Source organism: Pristiophorus japonicus, chromosome 19 (assembly GCF_044704955.1).
Source record: "Pristiophorus japonicus isolate sPriJap1 chromosome 19, sPriJap1.hap1, whole genome shotgun sequence".
Lineage (NCBI taxonomy): Eukaryota > Metazoa > Chordata > Chondrichthyes > Pristiophoridae > Pristiophorus > Pristiophorus japonicus.
In genome coordinates, this window is record NC_091995.1 from 35,480,284 (window position 1) to 35,499,378 (window position 19,095).

General features: G+C 53.4%; 1 protein-coding gene across 5 annotated transcripts in view; it reads right to left on the minus strand.

Annotated features, from left to right (window-relative positions):
• Positions 1-483: 483 nt before the first annotated feature.
• The window catches only part of LOC139229830 (ral guanine nucleotide dissociation stimulator-like), a 200,760-nt gene continuing 182,148 nt past the window's right edge, over positions 484-19,095 (minus strand). For all 5 annotated transcript variants that reach the window (XM_070861429.1, XM_070861427.1, XM_070861426.1 and 2 more), the window contains 4 exons: positions 14,905-15,067; positions 8,009-8,251; positions 5,375-5,489; positions 484-3,955 (listed from right to left, as the gene is read on the minus strand). In XM_070861429.1, the coding sequence (XP_070717530.1) occupies positions 3,786-3,955; positions 5,375-5,489; positions 8,009-8,251; positions 14,905-15,067 (691 nt within the window). In that variant the 3' untranslated portion in view covers positions 484-3,785. The remainder of the gene's footprint in view (positions 3,956-5,374; positions 5,490-8,008; positions 8,252-14,904; positions 15,068-19,095) is intronic.

Genomic DNA, 19,095 nt, shown 5'->3' on the forward strand with positions numbered 1-19,095 from the left:
GGTAAGGGTATTAAGGGTTACGGAACCAAGGCGGGTAGAGGGAGTTTAAGATACAGATCAGTCATGATCTCACTGAATGGCTGAACATGCTTGAGGGGCTGAATGGTCTATTCCTGCTGCTATCATCCTAACTGTACTGAATGCACGTGTGAGTGTGCTCACAGGTTTGTAGAGCTGTTGCATTGTGAGTGGCTTAGCCAGTCACGTGATGTTCACAAGACTCAATAAAACCCCAGTCAGTTGGGTCTGGGTCATCAACAATGAGGTATGCAGTTGTGAGCCTAGTGGATGAACTGGTAATGTGCAGTGTGACTGTTAAACCTTTTGTTAACAAACCAACTAGTTCCTAATAGCAACATGTTGCCATGCATTCTTAAGGAAAGAACCTAAATACATTGCACTACCCTTTTGCTCCCCATGGTACCGACTGTAAACCCAAAGCATGAATAACTAACGTCAAAGCAACACACTTTTAGTCCCGGCTCATTTTGATGTGTTTTTTTTAAATAAATGAAATAAATACATGCAGCACATGCCCTGGTCACCAGGCTTCGAAGGAAATGTCTCAAGTGAGAAAATTTACAGGAAAACGCAGACGGCGGTGAATTCATGTCGACAAATGGCGGAGGGGGGGCGTAATTTTAATCCTTCTGGCCGGGCGGGGATCTCGCGGGATGGGGTGAAATGCCGGTTTAATAACCCGACTTCAACGGAGGGTAAAGTCTGGGGCCGTGTGCAAAACCGGAATCACGCCCCCCCCCCCACCCCCCACCCCGCTCTCCGACCCCGTGGAATCCCCGACGGGTGGGTGGGGTTGAAAATTGACCTCTTCGTTATGACAGCGTCCACGGGCAGATTTCATCCCCCCCCCCCCTCGGAACTCCGCCAAGCCCCTCATCCAGTCGCTCTTCCGCCGTTGGGTGCCCGAATTTCACAAGAGCGAGCGACGGTGACCAAGCTGCACCCCCCAACCCCCATTTGGCTCTGACCAGTGATGCAGACAGGCTATGCCCAGAAAACCGTCGCTGAAAATAGAAAATTAAAAGGCTACATATTTAATGAAAAATAAGTGTGATGAACCTTGTCCACGATTCTCCCCCATTCTGTGGCTGAACATGTCACCCTGCCCAAGGACATGCTTTCAGCAGCACACGCTGTGGGGGGGGGGGGATGGGGGCGGGGAATGGTTATCGTGGTGTGAGGGGGGGGGGGGGGGCAGGGGCTGTTCTCAGTCGCCCTCAAAACGGTTGTCGCGAGGGAGGTGGCTCCAGTCGCAGTTTGTAGCTGCCACCAGCAGGGGGCGAAGGCTTCGGACGCCTCCCATTCGAAGGCTGCTTTTTTTTTTATTTGTAGTGTTACGAGGGCCCCGTTTTTGCACAGGAGGCCCCGTGTGAGTGTAGTGACAATCCATGCCCGCCTTCGGGGGGGGGGGGGGGCTTCCTCCAAGTGCGGTCGCCCTTGGCCAAAGTCTTCACCGGCAAACGCTGTCCCTCGCGCGGCTTTCAATAAAGTCGGGTCGTTTTTGGATGGGGGGGGGGGGGCGAGGGGTTTTGAAACACCGGCGTCTACAGTGGGCTGAGGTGGGCCAAATATCTGCGAGGAGCGGGGGTTGCGTGATCGACTTGGCTGCGAAGGGTCATGGAGGTGCTCGCTACCAAACCGGGCCTACGCACCGATTCTTCTTTCGAAGCCGATGGGCGTTAGCAACAACCAGGACCGTTTGCCACCCCTCCCAGAATCGTTCATCTGCTCAGATCCACGAGGTGTTGCCGGGGTAAGGGCAGCAGCGCCTCTCACCCAGTGCGCAGATCCCGGCCCGGACGCAGCTCTGCATTAATTCGGCCGACGCCATGTGATCGGAGCCAGTCTCTCCGTCGCCGCTGCGTCCAGCTACCGAGCCTCCCGAGTCCCGTCGGGAACTCTGAACAACAGTCCCGGTGGAAAAGTTTCAGGCCCGGCCGTCTCAGAGGAGAAAGAAAGACTTGCATTTCTGTAGCACCCTTCACGACCACCGGACGTCCGCTTTGCAGCCAATGAGGTACTTTTGGAGCGCAGACACTGTTGTGATGTGGAAAACGCGACAGCCAACTTGCGCACAGCAAGCTCCCACAAACAGCAATGTGATAATGACCCAGATAATCTGCTTTTTTGTGATGTCGATTGAGGGATAACTATTGGCCCCAGGATACCGGGGATAACTCCCCCTGCTCTTCTTCAAGACTGTGCCACGGGATCTTTTACGCCCACCTGAAAGCAGACGTGGCCTCGGTTTAACGTCTCATGTGAAAGACGGCACCTCCGACAGTGCAGCGCTCCCTCAGCCCTGCACTGGGAGTGTCAGCCTCGATTTATGTGCGCAAGTCCCTGGAGTGGGATTTGAACCCACAACCTACTGACTCAAGAGGCGAGTGTGCTCCCCACTGAGCCACAGCTGACGCTATGACAAATCTTGCGTTGGTGAGGTTGAGAATGGAGTATAATTTTCCGTTGGGAGCCAGTTAGTGGGCGGGGAATGGCGGCAGGTTCCGGGGGGGCGGGGGCGGTGCGGGCAATCTGTTTTCCACAGGAACTCAAGTATCCAACACCGCCCCTCGCGGTGGGATCGTCGAGTTGCTGAGCTGCCGGAAGGAGGCGCCAATGACTTTGGCCAACTCTGCCGTGAACGTCCGGGACCCTGAATCTGTTCACAGGGGGATTTATTTTCCGACAGTGTGACCAGCCGGCCGACGGATGGTCCGAGGTGCAGAGACGTTGCCCGTGGACACGTTGGAGGGCCAATGCGAGAGTCGAGGGATTGCACGAGGGACTCGAACCTGCTGCCGTGACAGAGCAGACACGGCGAGCTTCCTCAATCCAGTCAGAGCTCCACCCCATTTCCTCGGCGGGGTGCAGAATGTCGAAACCCCTTCTTGGGGCTCGAGGGGCCAAATGGCCGACTCCTGCTCCTGTTTCTTACGTTGTTATCAGAGCCAGAAGGCGCACCGTGAGGAAAGTGGTAGGGTGCTCCTCTTATTGTCGAGGGTCTCTGCCGTTTCCCAACTCCCGGGGGGGGGTGGGGTGGGAGGGAGGGGGAGGGGTTAATCTGCACCCGCACGAGCCAGAATACGATAATCAAAATCTCTCGAAGGGAGGGCGGCATGAGAGGTCAAAAAAGTCCGTCTTGATTTTCAGACAGGGCTGTGCGTGCGTACCTCAGCTCCAAGCACCTCCAGAGATACAAAGCAAGCACCCTCCAGAGAAAGGCGAAGGGTGCTTCTGTGCGTATCAGGCTGAATTCACCCCCCACCCCCAGTCCCCCGCCCCACACACACCAGCTTCCAAGACAGCGGTGGGCAGGGTGGGGGTGGGCGTGGGGTAGGGTTGCGATAGACCCTCCTGCGTCTGCTGGACAGTGAAAGTCTTACGCTGAAGATTCAAAGTGCTTCCTGCGGCTACTTTGTCAACAGGATTCCGCTGAAAACGATAGATGCACAAGCAAGCGAAGCTCTTTTTTCTCTCTCTCTCTCTCTCTCGCTCTCTCTCGACTCCTTTCGGACAACAACAAAAAAAAAAACGCCCTGAATTTTAGTGCTTTATACTTTCCGATGGCTTTAGACCGGGACGTCTTCCGCCGTGGTCGGTGGCAGCAGCAGCTCGCTTTCACCAGCGCATGCTACGTGAGCCCTCGCCTCCGTGAGCTGCCATGCTGCATGTCCGTCGCCTGGCGCCCTGCGGTGAGAGCTCTTCGGCTCCGGCAAGGGGTGAGATGGCGGGGGGTGGGGGGGGGCGGGTGGCAGGGGAGGCCTTTAAAACAAGGCCCTGGCGATTTTCATGCCCTTGGACCGGATTTTCGGGAAGGGGGAGCCGTGCTCCGTCCTGAGCTTCGGCGAAGGGTAGCCCTTTCTCCGCAGGATGAAGTCGACGCTGGTGGAGCTCATGGCGTAGAAGACGTTGGCGTTGTAGGGGATGGTGAACTCTGCACAGAACAGGGGAGAAAAATAGAAGCGTCACAACGGCCATACGGTCACACGGGGTTCACCGGGGCCCTCGCCCCCCGGGGACTGACGCGTCCGGCGTAGGTCAAGCGCTCGACTCGGAGCTCCGGCACGGCAAGCGAGCCCCAGGTGGGCAGAGGAAACGTTTCAAGGACACCCTCAAAGCCTCCCTGATAAAGTGCAACATCCCCACCGACACCTGGGAGACCCTGGCCAAAGACCGCCCTAAGTTGGAGGAAGCGCATCCGGGAGGGCGCTGAGCACCCCGACTCTCGTCGCCGAGAGCGTGCAGAGACCAAGCGCAGGCAGCGGGAGGAGCGTGCGGCAAACCAGACTCCCCACCCCACCCTTTCCTTCAACCACCGTCTGTCCCACCTGTGACAGAGACTGTCATTCCCGTATTGGGCTGGAGAGCCAACCGAGAACTCACTTTGAGAGTGGAAGCAAGTCTTCCTCGATGTCGAGGGGGACTGCCTACGATGATGATACAATCAACCCCCATTCCCCAGACGGTCTACGATGGCGAGACCAAACGCAGATTGGGGGACCGCTTTGCGGAGCACCTCCGTTCAGTCCGCGAGTGTGACGCCGAGCTTCCGGTCGCCTGTCACTTTAATTCCCCGCTCCACTCCCACTCTGACCTCTCCGTCCTCGGCCTCCTACACTGTTCCAATGAAGCTCGAGGAACAGCAGCTCATCTTTCGATGAGGCACTTTACAAACTTCTGGACTCAACATCGAGTTTAACAATTTCAGACCACAACCTCTGCCCCTATTTATTTATTTTTTTCTGTTTTTTTCTCTTTCCCACGGCAGCTGTTGATGAATCTGCCATCTCCATTTACACCCTATCTAGACTCATCGTTTGTTTCTGAACTTGTCCCATTACCATCTCCTTTTGCCTCGCACCATCATCCCTTTTGTCTCTTAATCTCTCCTGCCTTCCACCCTATCACTGACCTGCCCTTTTGTTCTTTCCTCCCCTCCCCCCTTTCCCCGTCCCAACACTTGCTTAAAAACCTGTTACATCTCCAACTTTTCCAGTTCTGACGAAGGGTCATCGACCTGAAACGTTAACTCTGTTTTTCTCTCCGCAGATGCTGCCTGACCTGCTGAGTATTTCCAGCATTTTCAATTCAGATTTACAGCATCCGCAGTATTTTGCTTTTGTCCCTTGATTTCCTTAATATCCAAAGATCTATCGCTCTCAGCCTTGAATATACTCAACGACTGAGCCCTCTGGGGTAGAGAATTCCAAAGATTCACCACCCTCTGAGTGAAGAAATTCCTCCTCATCTCTGCCCTAAATGGCTGACCCCCTTTATCCCTAGTTCTAGACACCCCAGCCAGAGGACACATCCTTCCTGCATCTACCCTGTCAAGCCCTCAAACACATATCACCTTTGTCCTCGGATATGAGCTGCACCAGTTCGTAAGACGCGGTTGCGTTTGAGTCCTGGTTGTGTTTCTCCAGAGCCTTCCCCACGACAGCAGGCGTCTTGTCCTGGCTGGACACCTGGGGAAAGAGGGGAGAGCTTCAATCATCGGACTGGAGTGACGGAAGGGCTGCTGTTGTTGCCCCATCTTGGTAATGTCCAATAACGATGCGGTGAAGATTGTATGGGGGAAGGGGGGTGACATTAACTTTGGTCGATGGTGTAAAATGGGCACTATCGAATTCGCCACACAATATACACCCCGCACGAGTTTCAGTTCCGTTGAAGTCAATAGAAGAGAGAATTGGGCGTGGTATACACTGGGTGGTCACTCCCATATTGTGCATTTCACACTCTCGCCCAGAGTCAAACCTATCCCCTATTGTATATTCCCAGGTGAATCTGACTGCATGTGAATGTTTGTGTCAGAAGGTCAAGGCCAAGGCCTTAAGCTCTGGAATTCCCTCCCTCATCCTCCCCACCTGTTCTTTCCTCCTTAAGACCCTCCATAAACTCTTTGAGCAAGCATTTGGTCACCTGCCCTAATTTCTCCTTATGTGGCTCGGTGTCAAATTTTGTCTGATAATCTCTCCTGTGAAGCACCTTTTCACTGCGTTAAAAGCACTCTATAAATACAAGCTGCTGTGGCTGTTATTGTCGCTTCACCAGAGCAGTAATCACACAAACTTTAACACCATGCTGTGCAAGGAGGTGTTCGGACAAGTGACCAAATGTTTGGTCAGAGAGGTAGATTTTAAGGAGCGTCTTGAAGGAGGAAAGAGAGGTAGAGAGGCGGAGAGGTTTAGGAAGGGAGTTCCAGAGCTTGGGACCCAGGCAACAGAAGGCACGGCCACTGATGGTTGAGTGCTTATAGGCAGGGATGCTCAAGAGGGCAGAATTAGAGGAGTGCAGATATCTCGGGGGGTTGTGGGGCTGGAGGAGATTACAGAGGTCGGGAGGGCGAGGTGATGGAGAGATTTGTAAACAAGGATGAGAATTTTGAAATCGAGGCGTTGCTTAACCGAGAGCCAATGTAGGTCAGCGAGCACAGGGGGTGATGGGTGAGCGGGACTTGGTGCGGGTTAGGACACAGGCAGCCGAGTTTTGGATCACTTCTAGTTTATGTAGGGTAGAATGTGGGAGGCCAGCCAGGAGTGAGTTGGAATAGTCAAGTCTGGAGGTTACAAAGGCAAGTATGAGGGCTTCAGCAGTGGATGAGCTGAGTGAGGGGTGGAGGCGGGCGATGTTACGGAGTTGGAAATAGGCGGTCTTAGTTATGCTGCGGATATGTGGTCGGAAGCTCATTTCAGGGTCAAATATGACACCAAGGTTGCGAACAGTCTGGTTCAGCCTCAGACAGAAGTTGTCAACCAACAGGATAGTCAAACTGGGTACAGCAGTGTAGTGATTATAGTATTTACAATATACTATATATATATATATTTTGGATTAGAGATGTGGGCATTGGTTAATGCTCATGACTGCGACAACACTCAAGAAGCTCGATACCATCCAGGACAGAGCAACCCGCTTGATCGGCACCCCATCCACCACCTTCAACATTCACTCCCTCCACCACCGGCGCACCGTGGCTGCAGTGTGTACCATCTACAAGATGCACTGCAGCAACTCGCCAAGGATTCTTCAGCAGCACCTCCCAAACCCGCGACCTCTACCACCTAGAAGGACTAGGGCAACAGGAGCAGGGGAACACCACCACCTCCATGTTCCCCTCCAAGTCACATACCATCCTGATTTGGAAATATATCGCCGTTCCTTCATCTTCGCTGGGTCAAAATCCTGGAACTCCCTCCCTAACAGCACTGTGTGAGCACCTTCACCACACGGACTGCAGCGGTTCAAGAAGGCGGCTCACCACCACCTTCTCAAGGGCAATTAGGGATGGGCAATAAATGCCGGCCTTACATAAGAACATAAGAAATAGGAGCAGGAGTAAGCCATTTGGCCCCTTGAGCCTGCTCCACCATTCAATAAGATCATGGCTGATCTGATCATGGACTCAGCTCCACTTCCCTGCCCGCTCCCCATAACCCTGGACTCCCTTATCGCTCAAAAATCTGCCTATCTGCACCGTAAATATATTCAATGACCCAGCCTCCACAGCTCTCTGGGGCAGAGAATTCCACAGACTTCCAACCCTCTGAGATAAGGAATTCCTCCTCATGTCCGTTTTAAATGGGCGACCCCTTATTCTGAACCTATGCCCCCTAGTTCTAGATGCCCCCACGAGTGGAAATATCCTCTCTGTATCCACCTTGTCAAGCCCCCTCAGAACCTTATACGTTTCAATAAGATCACCTCTCAGTCTTCTAAACTCCAATGAGGATAGGCCCAACCTGCTCAACCTTTCTTTGAATGACAACCCCTTCATCTCAGGAATCAATCTCGTGAACCTTCTCTGAACAGCCTCCAATGCAAGTATCTCCCTCCTTAAATACGGAGACCAAAACTGTGCGCAGTACTCTAGGCCTTGCCTGCGACGCCCCAAACCACACCCCCCCGCTCCCCGCCCCCCCCCCCCCCCGCCCGAGGATGAACTTTAAAGCGACTTGCCTCACAGGCACCGGAGAACACCTACCAAAATGCTCTTGTACATGTTTCCGTTGGCGACGTCCAGGCGTACGCGGATGATGCGGCAGTCGGACTGCGGTGAGCCGATGGGCGTGGATGGGGAGGCGTAGGTGGCACCGCACGAGGCCGACCGCCGGTGACCCTTGACGAAGGCGGCGGTGGGAGACAGCGTGGAGGGGGACAGAGGGCAGGTCGGGCTTGGGTCTATGCCGGCAGAGTCCAAGGAGGAGACCGAGGGGAACTTTGTGTGCTGCGAGAGAAGAACGAGAGAGAGAGAGAGAGAGAGAGAAATATCGCGTTAGCCCCCCCTTGTGGTTGGCGCAATAAAAACATTCTGTTACTTCTCGTCTCATGCTTTTTGTTTTCAAAAGCGCCTCTCCCTTCCCAAAGCGCTTTACAGGTAATGAAGTCATTTTTGAAGTGTAGTCACTGTTGCAATGTAGGAAATGCGGCAGCCAATTTGGGCACAGCAAGCTTCCACAAACAGCAAAACTCGGCTGCCCGTGTCCTAGCTCGCACCAAGTCCCGCTCACCCATCACCCCTTGTGCTCGCTGACCGACATTGGCTCCCGGTTAAGCAACGCCTCGATTTCAAAATTCTCATCCTCATTTTCAAATCTCTCCATGGCCTCGCCCCTCCCTATCTCTGTAATCTGCTCCAGCCCCACAACCCCCCCCGAGGTCTCTGCACTCCTCCAATTCTGCCCTCTTGAGCATCCCTGATTATAATCGCTTAACCATTGGGTGGCCGTGCCTTCTGTTGCCTGGGCCCCAAGCTCTGGAACTCGCTGCCTAAACCGCTCCGCCTCTCTTTCCTCCTTCAAGACGCTCCTTAAACCTACCTCTCTGACCAAGCTTTTGGTCATCTGCACTCATTTCTACTTGTGCAGCTCGGTGTCAAGATTGTTAATCTCATAACACTCCTGTGAAGCGCCTTGGGACCTTTCACTACGTTAAAGACGCTATATAAATACAATTTGTTGTTGTTGTAGTCAGGCTCAAGTCTTCAGTGGGCAATAATATCACAGAATAGAATCATCCAATCTTACAGCACTGTAGGAGGCCATGTCGGCTCTCTGAAAGAGCTGTCCGATTTAGTCCCACTCCCTTGCTTTCTCCCCAGAACCCTGCGAGTTGGGCCTCTTCAAGTACATGTCGCATTGCATTTTGACAGCTCCAGTGGAATCTGTGTCCTCCGCCCTTTCAGGCAGTGCTTTCCAGATCCTAACAACACTTTGTGTGAAAACATTGTTCTGACTTCCCCTCGAGTTCTTTTGCCAATTACTTTAAATCAGTGACCTCTGGTTACCGACCCACTTGCCCGAAGAAACCAGTTTCTCAATCAAAATCCCTCATCATTTTGAACACCTCTACCAAGTCTCCCCTTAACCTTCCCTGCTCCAAGGAGAACAGTCCCAGCTTCTCCAGTCTCTTCACATAACTGAAGCCCCTCATCCCCGCTATCATCCTGATAAACCTCCTCTGTACCCTTCCCCAGGGCCTTGACATCCTGTCTAAAGTGTGGTGGCAGAATTGTACACAACACTCCAGCTGAGGCATGACAACAACAACTTGTGTTTAAACAGCGCCTTAAAACGTCCCAAGGTGCTTCACAGGAGTAACATAAGATTAAAAAAATTTGACACTGAGCCATTAGGGCGGGTGACCAAAAGCTTGGACAAAGAGGTAGGTTTTAAGGAGCGCCTTAAAGGAGGAAAGAGAGGTGGAGAGGTTTAGGGAGGGAGTTCCAGAGCTTGGGGCCTAGGCAGCTGAAGGCACGGCCACCGATGGTTGAGCGATTACAATTAGGGATGCTCAAGAGTGGCAGAATTAGAGGAGCGCAGACATCTCGGGTGGGGGGGGCGGGGTTGTGGGGCTGGATGCAATTACAGAGATAGGGAGGAGCGAGGCCATGGAGGGATTTGCAAACAAGGATGAGAATTGTGTAATCGAGGCGTTGCTTAACCGGAAGCCAATGTAGGTCAGCAAGTTCAGGGGTGATGGGTGTGCGGGACATGGTGCGAGTTAGGACATGGACAGCCGAGTTTTGGGTGATCTCAACTTTACGTAGGGTAGAACGTGGGAGGCCAACCAGGAGAGCGTTGGAATAGTCAAGTCTAGAGGTAACAAAGGCATGGATGAGGGTTTCAGCAGCAGATGAGCTGAGGCAAGGGTGGAGACGGGCGATGTTACGGAGGTGGAAATAGGCGGTCTTGGTTATGTTGCGGATATGTGGTCGAAAGCTCATTTCAGGGTCAAATATAACACCAAGGTTGCGAACAGTCTGGTTCGGCCTCAGACAAGTTGGTGAGAGGGATGGAGTCAGTGGCTAGAGAATGGAGTTTGTGGCGGGGACCTAAAACAATGGCTTCAGTTTTCCCAATATTCAATTGGATAAAATTTTTGCTCGCGGATGTCGGACAAGAAGTCTGAGAATTTAGAGAACGTGGAGGGGTCGAGAAAAGTGGTGGTGAGGTAGAGCTGGGTGTCGTCAGCTAGGATTGCGAGGGGGGAGGTGGTGGGGAAGTGACGAGGGCCCAGGGGCAGCACGGGCCAGCCCACACTGTGCGATATGTGTGCGCACCAGGTCCGTGCAGCAGAGCTGGTCTCCCGTCGTCTTGGTCAACCCTTGCCACTGGACCAAGACCTAGCCCTGTCAAGCCCGTGTGGTGGCTAGTGTGCAACGGTCACCACATGTTAAAAAAATCCACGCACAGGCATCTTCCACCCTTCAGGTTGTAGTTCGGGATCTGGAATATTAGGTCCTTCATTGAAACACCTGTGAACTTTTTGGCGTGGAAGCAAGTCATCCTCGATTCGAGGGACTGCCTCTGAGAGAGGGTGGGGGAAGGGGGCATGTGGGTGGACAGTGATATGAGGAAGTGGTCAGAAATGGCCTTATCTGCAATTTGTAAGGCTTTGCATGCTTCCTTGTCACATGTATTTGTGGGGCCAATTGATACAGAAATAACCCAGTGAAGCAAAAGTCTTTTAATTGTTTCGATGTCAGCCGTGGCTCAGTGGGTAACACTCTCCCTGAGCCAGAAGGTCACGAGGTCAAGCTCCCACTCCAGAGATTTGAGCACAAAATCTAGGCTGACACCCCCAGTGCAGTTCTGAAGTCCATCAAATGAGACTTTAAACCGAGGTCCCATCTGCCCTCTCAGGTGAAGGTAAATGATATCGCTTGGTAATATTTCGAAGAGCAGCAATATAGCACCGTTCGCTGCAAAGTGCTTTTCAGCCAATGAAGTACTTTTGGAGTGAGGTCACTGTTGTAAGGTGGGAAACGCAGCAGTCAATTTGCGCACAGCAAGCTCCCACAAACAGCAATGTGATAATGACCAGATAATCTGTTTTTGTTATGTTGATAAATATTGGCCCCAGGATATCAGGGATAACACCCCTTGCTCTCATTCGCAATACTGTCATGGGATGTTTTAAATCCACTTGCAGGAGCAGACTGGGTCTCGGTTTAACATCTCATCCGAAAGACAGCACCTCCGACAGTGCAGCAGTCCCTCAGCACTGCACTGGGAGTGTCGGCCTGGATTTATGTGCTCAAGTCCCTGGAGTGGGGTTTGATCCCACAACCTACTAACTCAAAGGTGAGAGGGCTATCCACTGAGCCACGGCTGACACTCACACAGGATGGTGAAGCTAACTTGGTGACTTGATGGGTAAGTGCATTGGTCTCGTGTGGTACTGAGCTGTACCCATCCTGCTCTATGTTGGATTACCAGATCTTAGCACTGGTGGCAGGAGGACTGTTAGAATTAGCCTCACTGATCCTGAAGAAACCATCCCAGCGTTCCTGCTCCTGATCACTAACTCTTCATTGAATCGTCCATGTACATGGACATCACACGTGGACAGAATCGCCCTGCTCACACTTGCTTCACGCCATGATCGTATTAAATGGCGCAGCAGGCTTGAAGGCTCGTATGGCCTACTCCTGCTCCTATTTCTTATGAATAAGGGAGTAAGATACATGCGCACATCTATTATTATTCTCGCTGTGTGGGCATCACTGGCAAGGCTGTAATTTATTGCCCATCCTTAGTTACCAGTTTTGATACAACGAAGTGGCTCGCTGGGCCACTCCAGAGGGTCGCTAAGGACCAACCACGAGTGGGTTGGGGACTGGAGTCACATATAGGCCAGACCGGGTAAGGACGGCATATTTCCCTCTCTAAAGGCAATCAGTGATCCGGTTGAGTTTTGACAGCAATTGTACTTTTCATACAATCATAGAATGGCTACAGCACGGAAGAAGGCCATTCGGCCCGTCGAGCCCGTGCCGGCTCTCTGCAAGAGCACTTCAGCTAGTCCCACTCCCCCCGCCCTTCCCCCATAGCCCTGCAAATCTTTTTCCTTCGGGTACTTGTCCAACCCCCTTTTGAAAGCAGTGATTGAGACTGCCTCCACCACCCTTTCAGGCCGTGCATTCCAGATCCTAACCACTCGCTGCGTCAAAAGGTTTTTCCTCATGTCGCCTTTGCCAATCACTTTTACTGACACCACTTTTGTATTTAAACTGAATTCAAAATCTTCCGCTGACCTGAGTGAGATTTGCAACTTGTGCGCTCTGGCTTACTAGTGACATAACCACTACACTATCGTACCTCTGGATTAAAGGACTGTCAGCACGAGCCGAGGCTCCGACTCACAGCCTCGGCACTTCAGCAGCCTGTAAGCACGTCACCCTGAATCAGCGTGATCGAGAAAGGGGAAGGGCAAATTTCACAAAACATTTCTTAAAAAAACCCCCAATCACCTTAAAATTCGGCGAATGTGGAACTCGCTACCACAGGGAGTAGCTGAGGCGAGTAATATACGCACGCGTTTATGGGGAAGCTAGATAAGCGCATGAGGGAGCAAGGAATAGAAGGGTATGCCGATGGGTTTAGATGAAGAGGTTCATGTGGTGCATAAACACGGGTGTGGACCAGCTGGGGCGAATGGCCTCTTTCTGTGCCGCAGATACGATGTGACGTTAGGACACAGGGTGGGGTTCGAGGGTAAGAAACACATAAGAACATAATAGGAGCAGGAGTAGGCCATTTGGCCCCTCGAGCCTGCTCCGCCATTCAATAAGATCATGGCTGATCTGATCATGGACTCAGTTCCACTTCCCCGCCCGCTCCCCATGATCCTTCACTCCCTTATCACTCAAAAAATCTGCCTATCTCCGCCTTAAATATATTCAATGACCCAGCCTCCACAGCTCTCTGGGGCAGAGAATTCCACAGATTTACAACCCTCTGAGAGAAGAAATTCCTCCTCATCTCAGTTTTAAATGGGCGGCCCCTCATTCTGAGACTATGTCCCCTAGTTTTCCTTCAGAGCGAAGACATTCCTCCTCCCGCCCACTCCCGCCACCACTAGTGTAGAGATTTCAGGGCCAGAAATCTAAACAATAGTCTTGTGCAGTAATACGTGTCCTGGGCAAAGCTCAGCATACAGTACTGTGTGTAGTTCTGGTCACCACAATACAGGAAAGATATGGTTGCACTGGAGAGGGTACAGAACAGATTTACGAGGATGTTGCCTGGACTGAGGAAAGATTGGATAGGCTGGGTTTGTTTTCTTTGGAACAGAGGAAGCTGAGGGAAGACCTTATTGAGGTGTATACAATTCGTGATTGGGGCCCAGGAGAGGCGTGAGTTCGGGGCCCAGAAGAGCCGAGGGCCCAGGGGCAGCACGGGCCCAGCCCACACTGCGATATGTGTGCGCACTAGGTCCGTGCAGCAGAGCAGGTCTCCAGTCGTCCTGGTTAGTCCTTGCCACTGGACCAAGACCTAGCTCTGTCAAGCCCGTGTGGTGGCTGGTGTGCAACGGCCACCACACGTTAAAAAAATCCACACACAGGCATCTTCTACCCTCCAAGATGTAGTTCGGGATCTGGAATATTAGGTCCTTCATTGAAACACCTGTGAACTCATCCCTTTTTGGCATGGAAGCAAGTCATCCTCGCTTCGAAGGACTGCCTATGATGATAATGTATAAAATTATGAGGGGCCCAGATAGAGTGGATAGGAAGGACTTATATCCCTTAGCAGAGGGGTCAAGAACCAGGGGGCATAGATTTAAAGTAATTGGTAGGTGGATTAGAGGGGAAATGTTTTCACCCAGAGGGCGGTGGGGGTCTGGAACTCACTGCCTGAAAGGGTGATAGAGGCAGAAACCTCAACACATTTAAAAAACACTTGCATGTGCACTTGAAGTGCCGTAACCTACAGGGCTACGGACCGATAGCTGGAAAGTGGGATTCGGCTGGATAGCACTTGGTCGGCCGGCGCGGACACGATGGGCCGAAATGGCCTCCTTCCGTGCTGTAAATTTCTATGATTCTATGATTCATTGCTGCTAACTGTCTGCAGGAGTCAGTTCACGGACAACCACGACCAATCCCACTGCCGCAGCACCCAGCCGTGGCTCAGTGGGTCGCACTCTCGCCTCTGAATCAGTAGGTCTTGGGTTCACAGCTCCAGGGACTGGAGCACAAAGGTTTAAACTGACACTCCCAGTGCAGTGCTGAGGGAGGGCTGCACTGTCGGAGGTGCCGTCTTTTGGATGTGATGTGAAGCTGAGGCCCCTCAGGTGGATGATGTAAAACAGTGACTATTTCAAAGAGCAGAGGAGTTCTCTCTTGGTGCCCCGGCCAATATTTATCCCTCAATCAGTAAAACAGCTTAGTTGATTAGTATCGCATTTGTGCGAGCTTGCTGTGCGCAAATTGGCTGCTGCGTGTTCGACATTACAACAGTGACTACACTTCAAAGTGTACTTTAAGCTGTAAAGCGCTTTAGGCCATCCTGAAGTCGTGAAAGGCGCGATATAAAGGCAAGTTCTTTCTCTTTTCGAATGCATTCCAGAACAGTAAAGAATGGCGGCCGTTACCCGGGCAACCTTGCACAGCAGAGCGTTAATCGGTTTGAACGAGTGCTCCTTGAACCCGGCAATTTCGGAGGCGCCTTCCTGGTCTGGCGTGGGCGAACCGGGTCTGTCCCACGGTGACAAGGCACCGGAGAGCATGGTGGGACTGCTCTGGCCGGACGGAGGGCTGAAAGGGCAATAAACACTTCGTTAGAAAGTCGGCGTTCACCTTTGCTACCGTCTTATTGAGAGAACCCGCCTGTGGGGGCCCGAGGGGCAAGGGGGAGAGTAGAGGGGGAGAGGGCCTCCTGGGGAAACTCACCTGTGGACTGAGGGGCAGGGGGGAAACTTGGGGGAGAGGGCCTCCTGGGGAACCTCACCTGGTGAGTGTGAGGAGAAGGGAGGGTTCAGGGGGAAGAGGGCCTCCTGGGGAACCTCACCTGGGGATGTGAGGGACGGGGAGGAACCAGGGGGAGAGGGTCTCCTGGGGAACCTCACCTGGGGGGCACAAGGGGCAAGGGGAGGGTCGAGGCGGAGAGGACATCCTGGGGAACCTCACCTGGGGGGTATGAGGGCAGTGGAGGGTCCAGGGCGAGAGGGCCTCCAGGGGAACCTTACCTGGAGGTGTGAGGGACAAGGGGGGAGGGTCCAGGGGGAGAGGGCCTCCTGGGGAAACTCACCTGGGGGTGTGAGGGGTAGGGAGGTTCCAGGGGGGAGAGGGCCTCCTGGGGAATCTGGGGACGCGAGGGGCAGGGTGATGGTCGAGAGGGAGAGGGCCTCCTGGGGAACCTTACCTGGTGAGTATGAGGGGCAGGGAGGAACCAGGGGGAGAGGGCCTCCTGGGGAACCACACCTGGGGATGTGAGGAGGAGGGAGGGTCCAGGGGGAGAGGGCCTCCTGGGGAACCTCACCTGGAGGTGTGAGGAGAAGGGAGGGTCGAGGGGGAGAGGGCCTCCTGGGGAACCTCACCTGGGGATGTGAGGAGGAGGGAGGGTCCAGGGGGAGAGGGCCTCCTGGGGAACCTCACCTGGAGGTATGAGGGGCAGGGAGGAACCAGGGAGAGAGGGCCTCCTGGGGAACCTTACCTGGAGGTGTGAGGAGAAGGGAAGGTCCAGGGGGAGAGGGCCTCCTGGGGAAACTCACCTGGAGGTGCGAGGAGAAGGGAGGGTCGAGGGGGAGAGGGTCTCCTGGAGAACCTCACCTGGGGGGCGCGAGGGGCAAGGGGAGGGTCGAGGGGGAGAGGACCTCCTGGGAACCTCACCTGGGGGTGCGAGGGATAAGGGGAGGGTCGAGGGGAAGAGGGCCTCCTGGGGAACCTCACCTGGGGGCGCGAGGGGTAAGGGGAGGGTCGAGGGGAAGAGGGCCTCCTGGGGAAACTCACCTGGAGGTGTGAGGAGAAGGGAGGGTCGAGGGGGAGAGGGTCTCCTGGAGAACCTCACCTGGGGGGCGCGAGGGGCAAGGGGAGGGTCGAGGGGGAGAGGACCTCCTGGGGAACCTCACCTGGGGGCGCGAGGGGTAAGGGGAGGGTCGAGGGGAAGAGGGCCTCCTGGGGAAACTCACCTGGAGGTGTGAGGAGAAGGGAGGGTCGAGGGGGAGAGGGTCTCCTGGAGAACCTCACCTGGGGGGCACAAGTGGCAAGGGGAGGGTCGAGGGGGAGAGGACCTCCTGGGGAACCTCACCTGGGGGTATGAGGGGCAGTGGAGGGTCCAGGGCGAGAGGGCCTCCTGGGGAACCTCACCTGGGGGTGTGAGGGACAAGGGGGAGAGGGCCTCCTGGGGAAACTCACCTGGGGGTGTGAGGGACAAGGGCGAGAGGGCCTCCTGGGGAACCTCACCTGGGGGTGTGAGGGACAAGGGGGAGAGGGCCTCCTGGGGAGTCACCTGCGGGTGTGGGGGGCAGGGGGAAGGTCCAGGGTGAGAGGGCCTCCTGGGGAACCTCACCTGGGGGTGTGAGGGGCAGGGAAGTTCCAGGGGGGAGAGGGCCTCCTGGGGAATCTGGGGGCATGAGGGGCAGGAGGAGGGTCCAGGGGGAGAGGGCCTCCTGGGGAAACTCACCTGGTGAGTATGAGGGGTAGGGAGGGTCCAGGGGGAAAGGGCCTCCTGGGGAAACTCACCTTGGGGTGTGAGGGGCAGTGGAGGATAACACACGAGTTACACAGCAAAAGCATACGACGGTGACCAGCAGTTCTCCACCTTACGGCCTCTTTCCCTTTCGTCTCGAACCCCAAGAACGATTGACTTCAATGAGCGGGGTCCACTCTTGGAAGAGCTTTCAACCAGCTCAACCATAGACTGATACAGCACATTAGGAGGCCATTCGGCCCATCGTGTCTGTGCTGGCTCTTTGCAAGAGCGATCCCATTAGTCCCACTCCCCCTATTCTTTCCTCAAAGCCCTGCAACATTTTTACCCTTGAAGTATTTGTCCAATTGCCTTTTGAAAGTCACAACTGACTCTGCTCCCACCGCCCTTTCAGGCAGCGCGTTCCAGATCACAACAACGCGCTGCATTAAAAAAAATGTCTCAACTCCCCCTTCCAGTTTTTCTTAAATCAATGGCCTTAAATTACTTGTCTCTGATCATCAGCCTGCAATCTCCCAAACAAGGCCTCTCACCCTTATCCTAATCTCAAGTGGCACACCAATACCGGCATGGACTGGTTGGGCTGAATGGCTTGTTACTGTGTCGTATATCCCATGTAATAGACTGCTATAGTGCAGAAGGAGGCCATTTGGCCCATCGTGCCTGTCCCGGCTCTTTAGAAGAGTGATCCAATTAGTCCCACTCCCCCCTGCTCTTTCACCTTAGCCCTGTGAATCTTTCCCTTCAAGTATATATCCAATTCCCTTTTGATTGAGTAGACTGGGTCTTTACTCGTTGGAGTTCAGAAGGATGAGGGGTGACCTTATAGAAACATTTAAAATAATGAAAGGGATAGACAAGATAGAGGCAGAGAGGTTATTTCCACTGGTCGGGGAGACTAGAACTAGGGGGCACAGCCTCAAAATACGGGGGAGCCAATTTAAAACCGAGTTGAGAAGGAATTTCTTCTCCCAGAGGGTTGTGAATCTGTGGAATTCTCTGCCCAGGGAAGCAGTTGAGGCTAGCTCATTGAATGTATTCAAGTCACAGATAGATAGATTTTTAACTAATAAGGGAAGTAAGGGTTATGGGGAGAGGGCGGGTAAGTGGAGCTGAGTCCACGGCCAGATCAGCCATGATCTTGTTGAATGGCGGAGCAGGCTCAAGGGGCTAGATGGCCTACTCCTGTTCCTAATTCTTATCTTCTTATGAATATTACTATTGAATCGGCCTGCACCGTCCTTTCAGGCACAGCATTCCAGGTAACAGCAACTTACTTATTTCCTCGTGTTGCCTCTGGTTCATTTGCCAATCACCTTAAACCCGCGTGCTCTGGTTACTGACCCTTCTGCCCCGGAAACGGTTTCTCCTTATTCACTCTGTCAAATCCGTTCATGATTTTGAACACCTCTTATCAAATCTCCCCTTAACATCCTCTGCTCTAAGGAGAACAACCCCAGCTTCTCCAGTCTCTCCACTTAACTGAAGTCCCCATCCCTGCTACCATTCTGCTAAATCTCCTCTGCGCCCTCCCCAAGGCCTTGACACCCTTCCTAAAGTGTGGTGCCCAGAATTGAACACAGTACTCTATTTCTCTATTAATTAAGCCAAGGGTCCGGTATTCCCTGCCACCATCAAAGATTTGTGTGCAAACACCCCTGGGTCTCTCTGTTCGGGCACTGCCTTTAAAATGGTACCATTTTGATAATATCGCCTCGCCTCATTCTTCCTACCAAATTGTATCACCTCACACTTCTCTGCATTAAATGTCATCGGCCCATGTGTCTGCCCATTTCACCAGTCTATGTCCAACTGAAGTCTGTTGCTGTCCTCCTCAAGTGATTCAGTCGTCTCAATTATAATCCATATCTTACACACCTTCTATAAAACCGTCGCTCCCACAACTCGCTTTAAGCATTGTCCCAAAAATCCAATAGTCCAGAATAATAATATGAAAATCCTGGGCTAGAATTTCCATGCATCAACCAGCATTTCATCAATATATAACGCCAAAAATGTACGTGTAATGTGTGCACCTGTGAGTATGCTCACAGGTTTGGTGTCCCTGGAGATGGAACACGCGGTGTCCACCGCTATGCTCGCGGCCTTCCGCGAGAGCTGGGCGCCGGAGGGA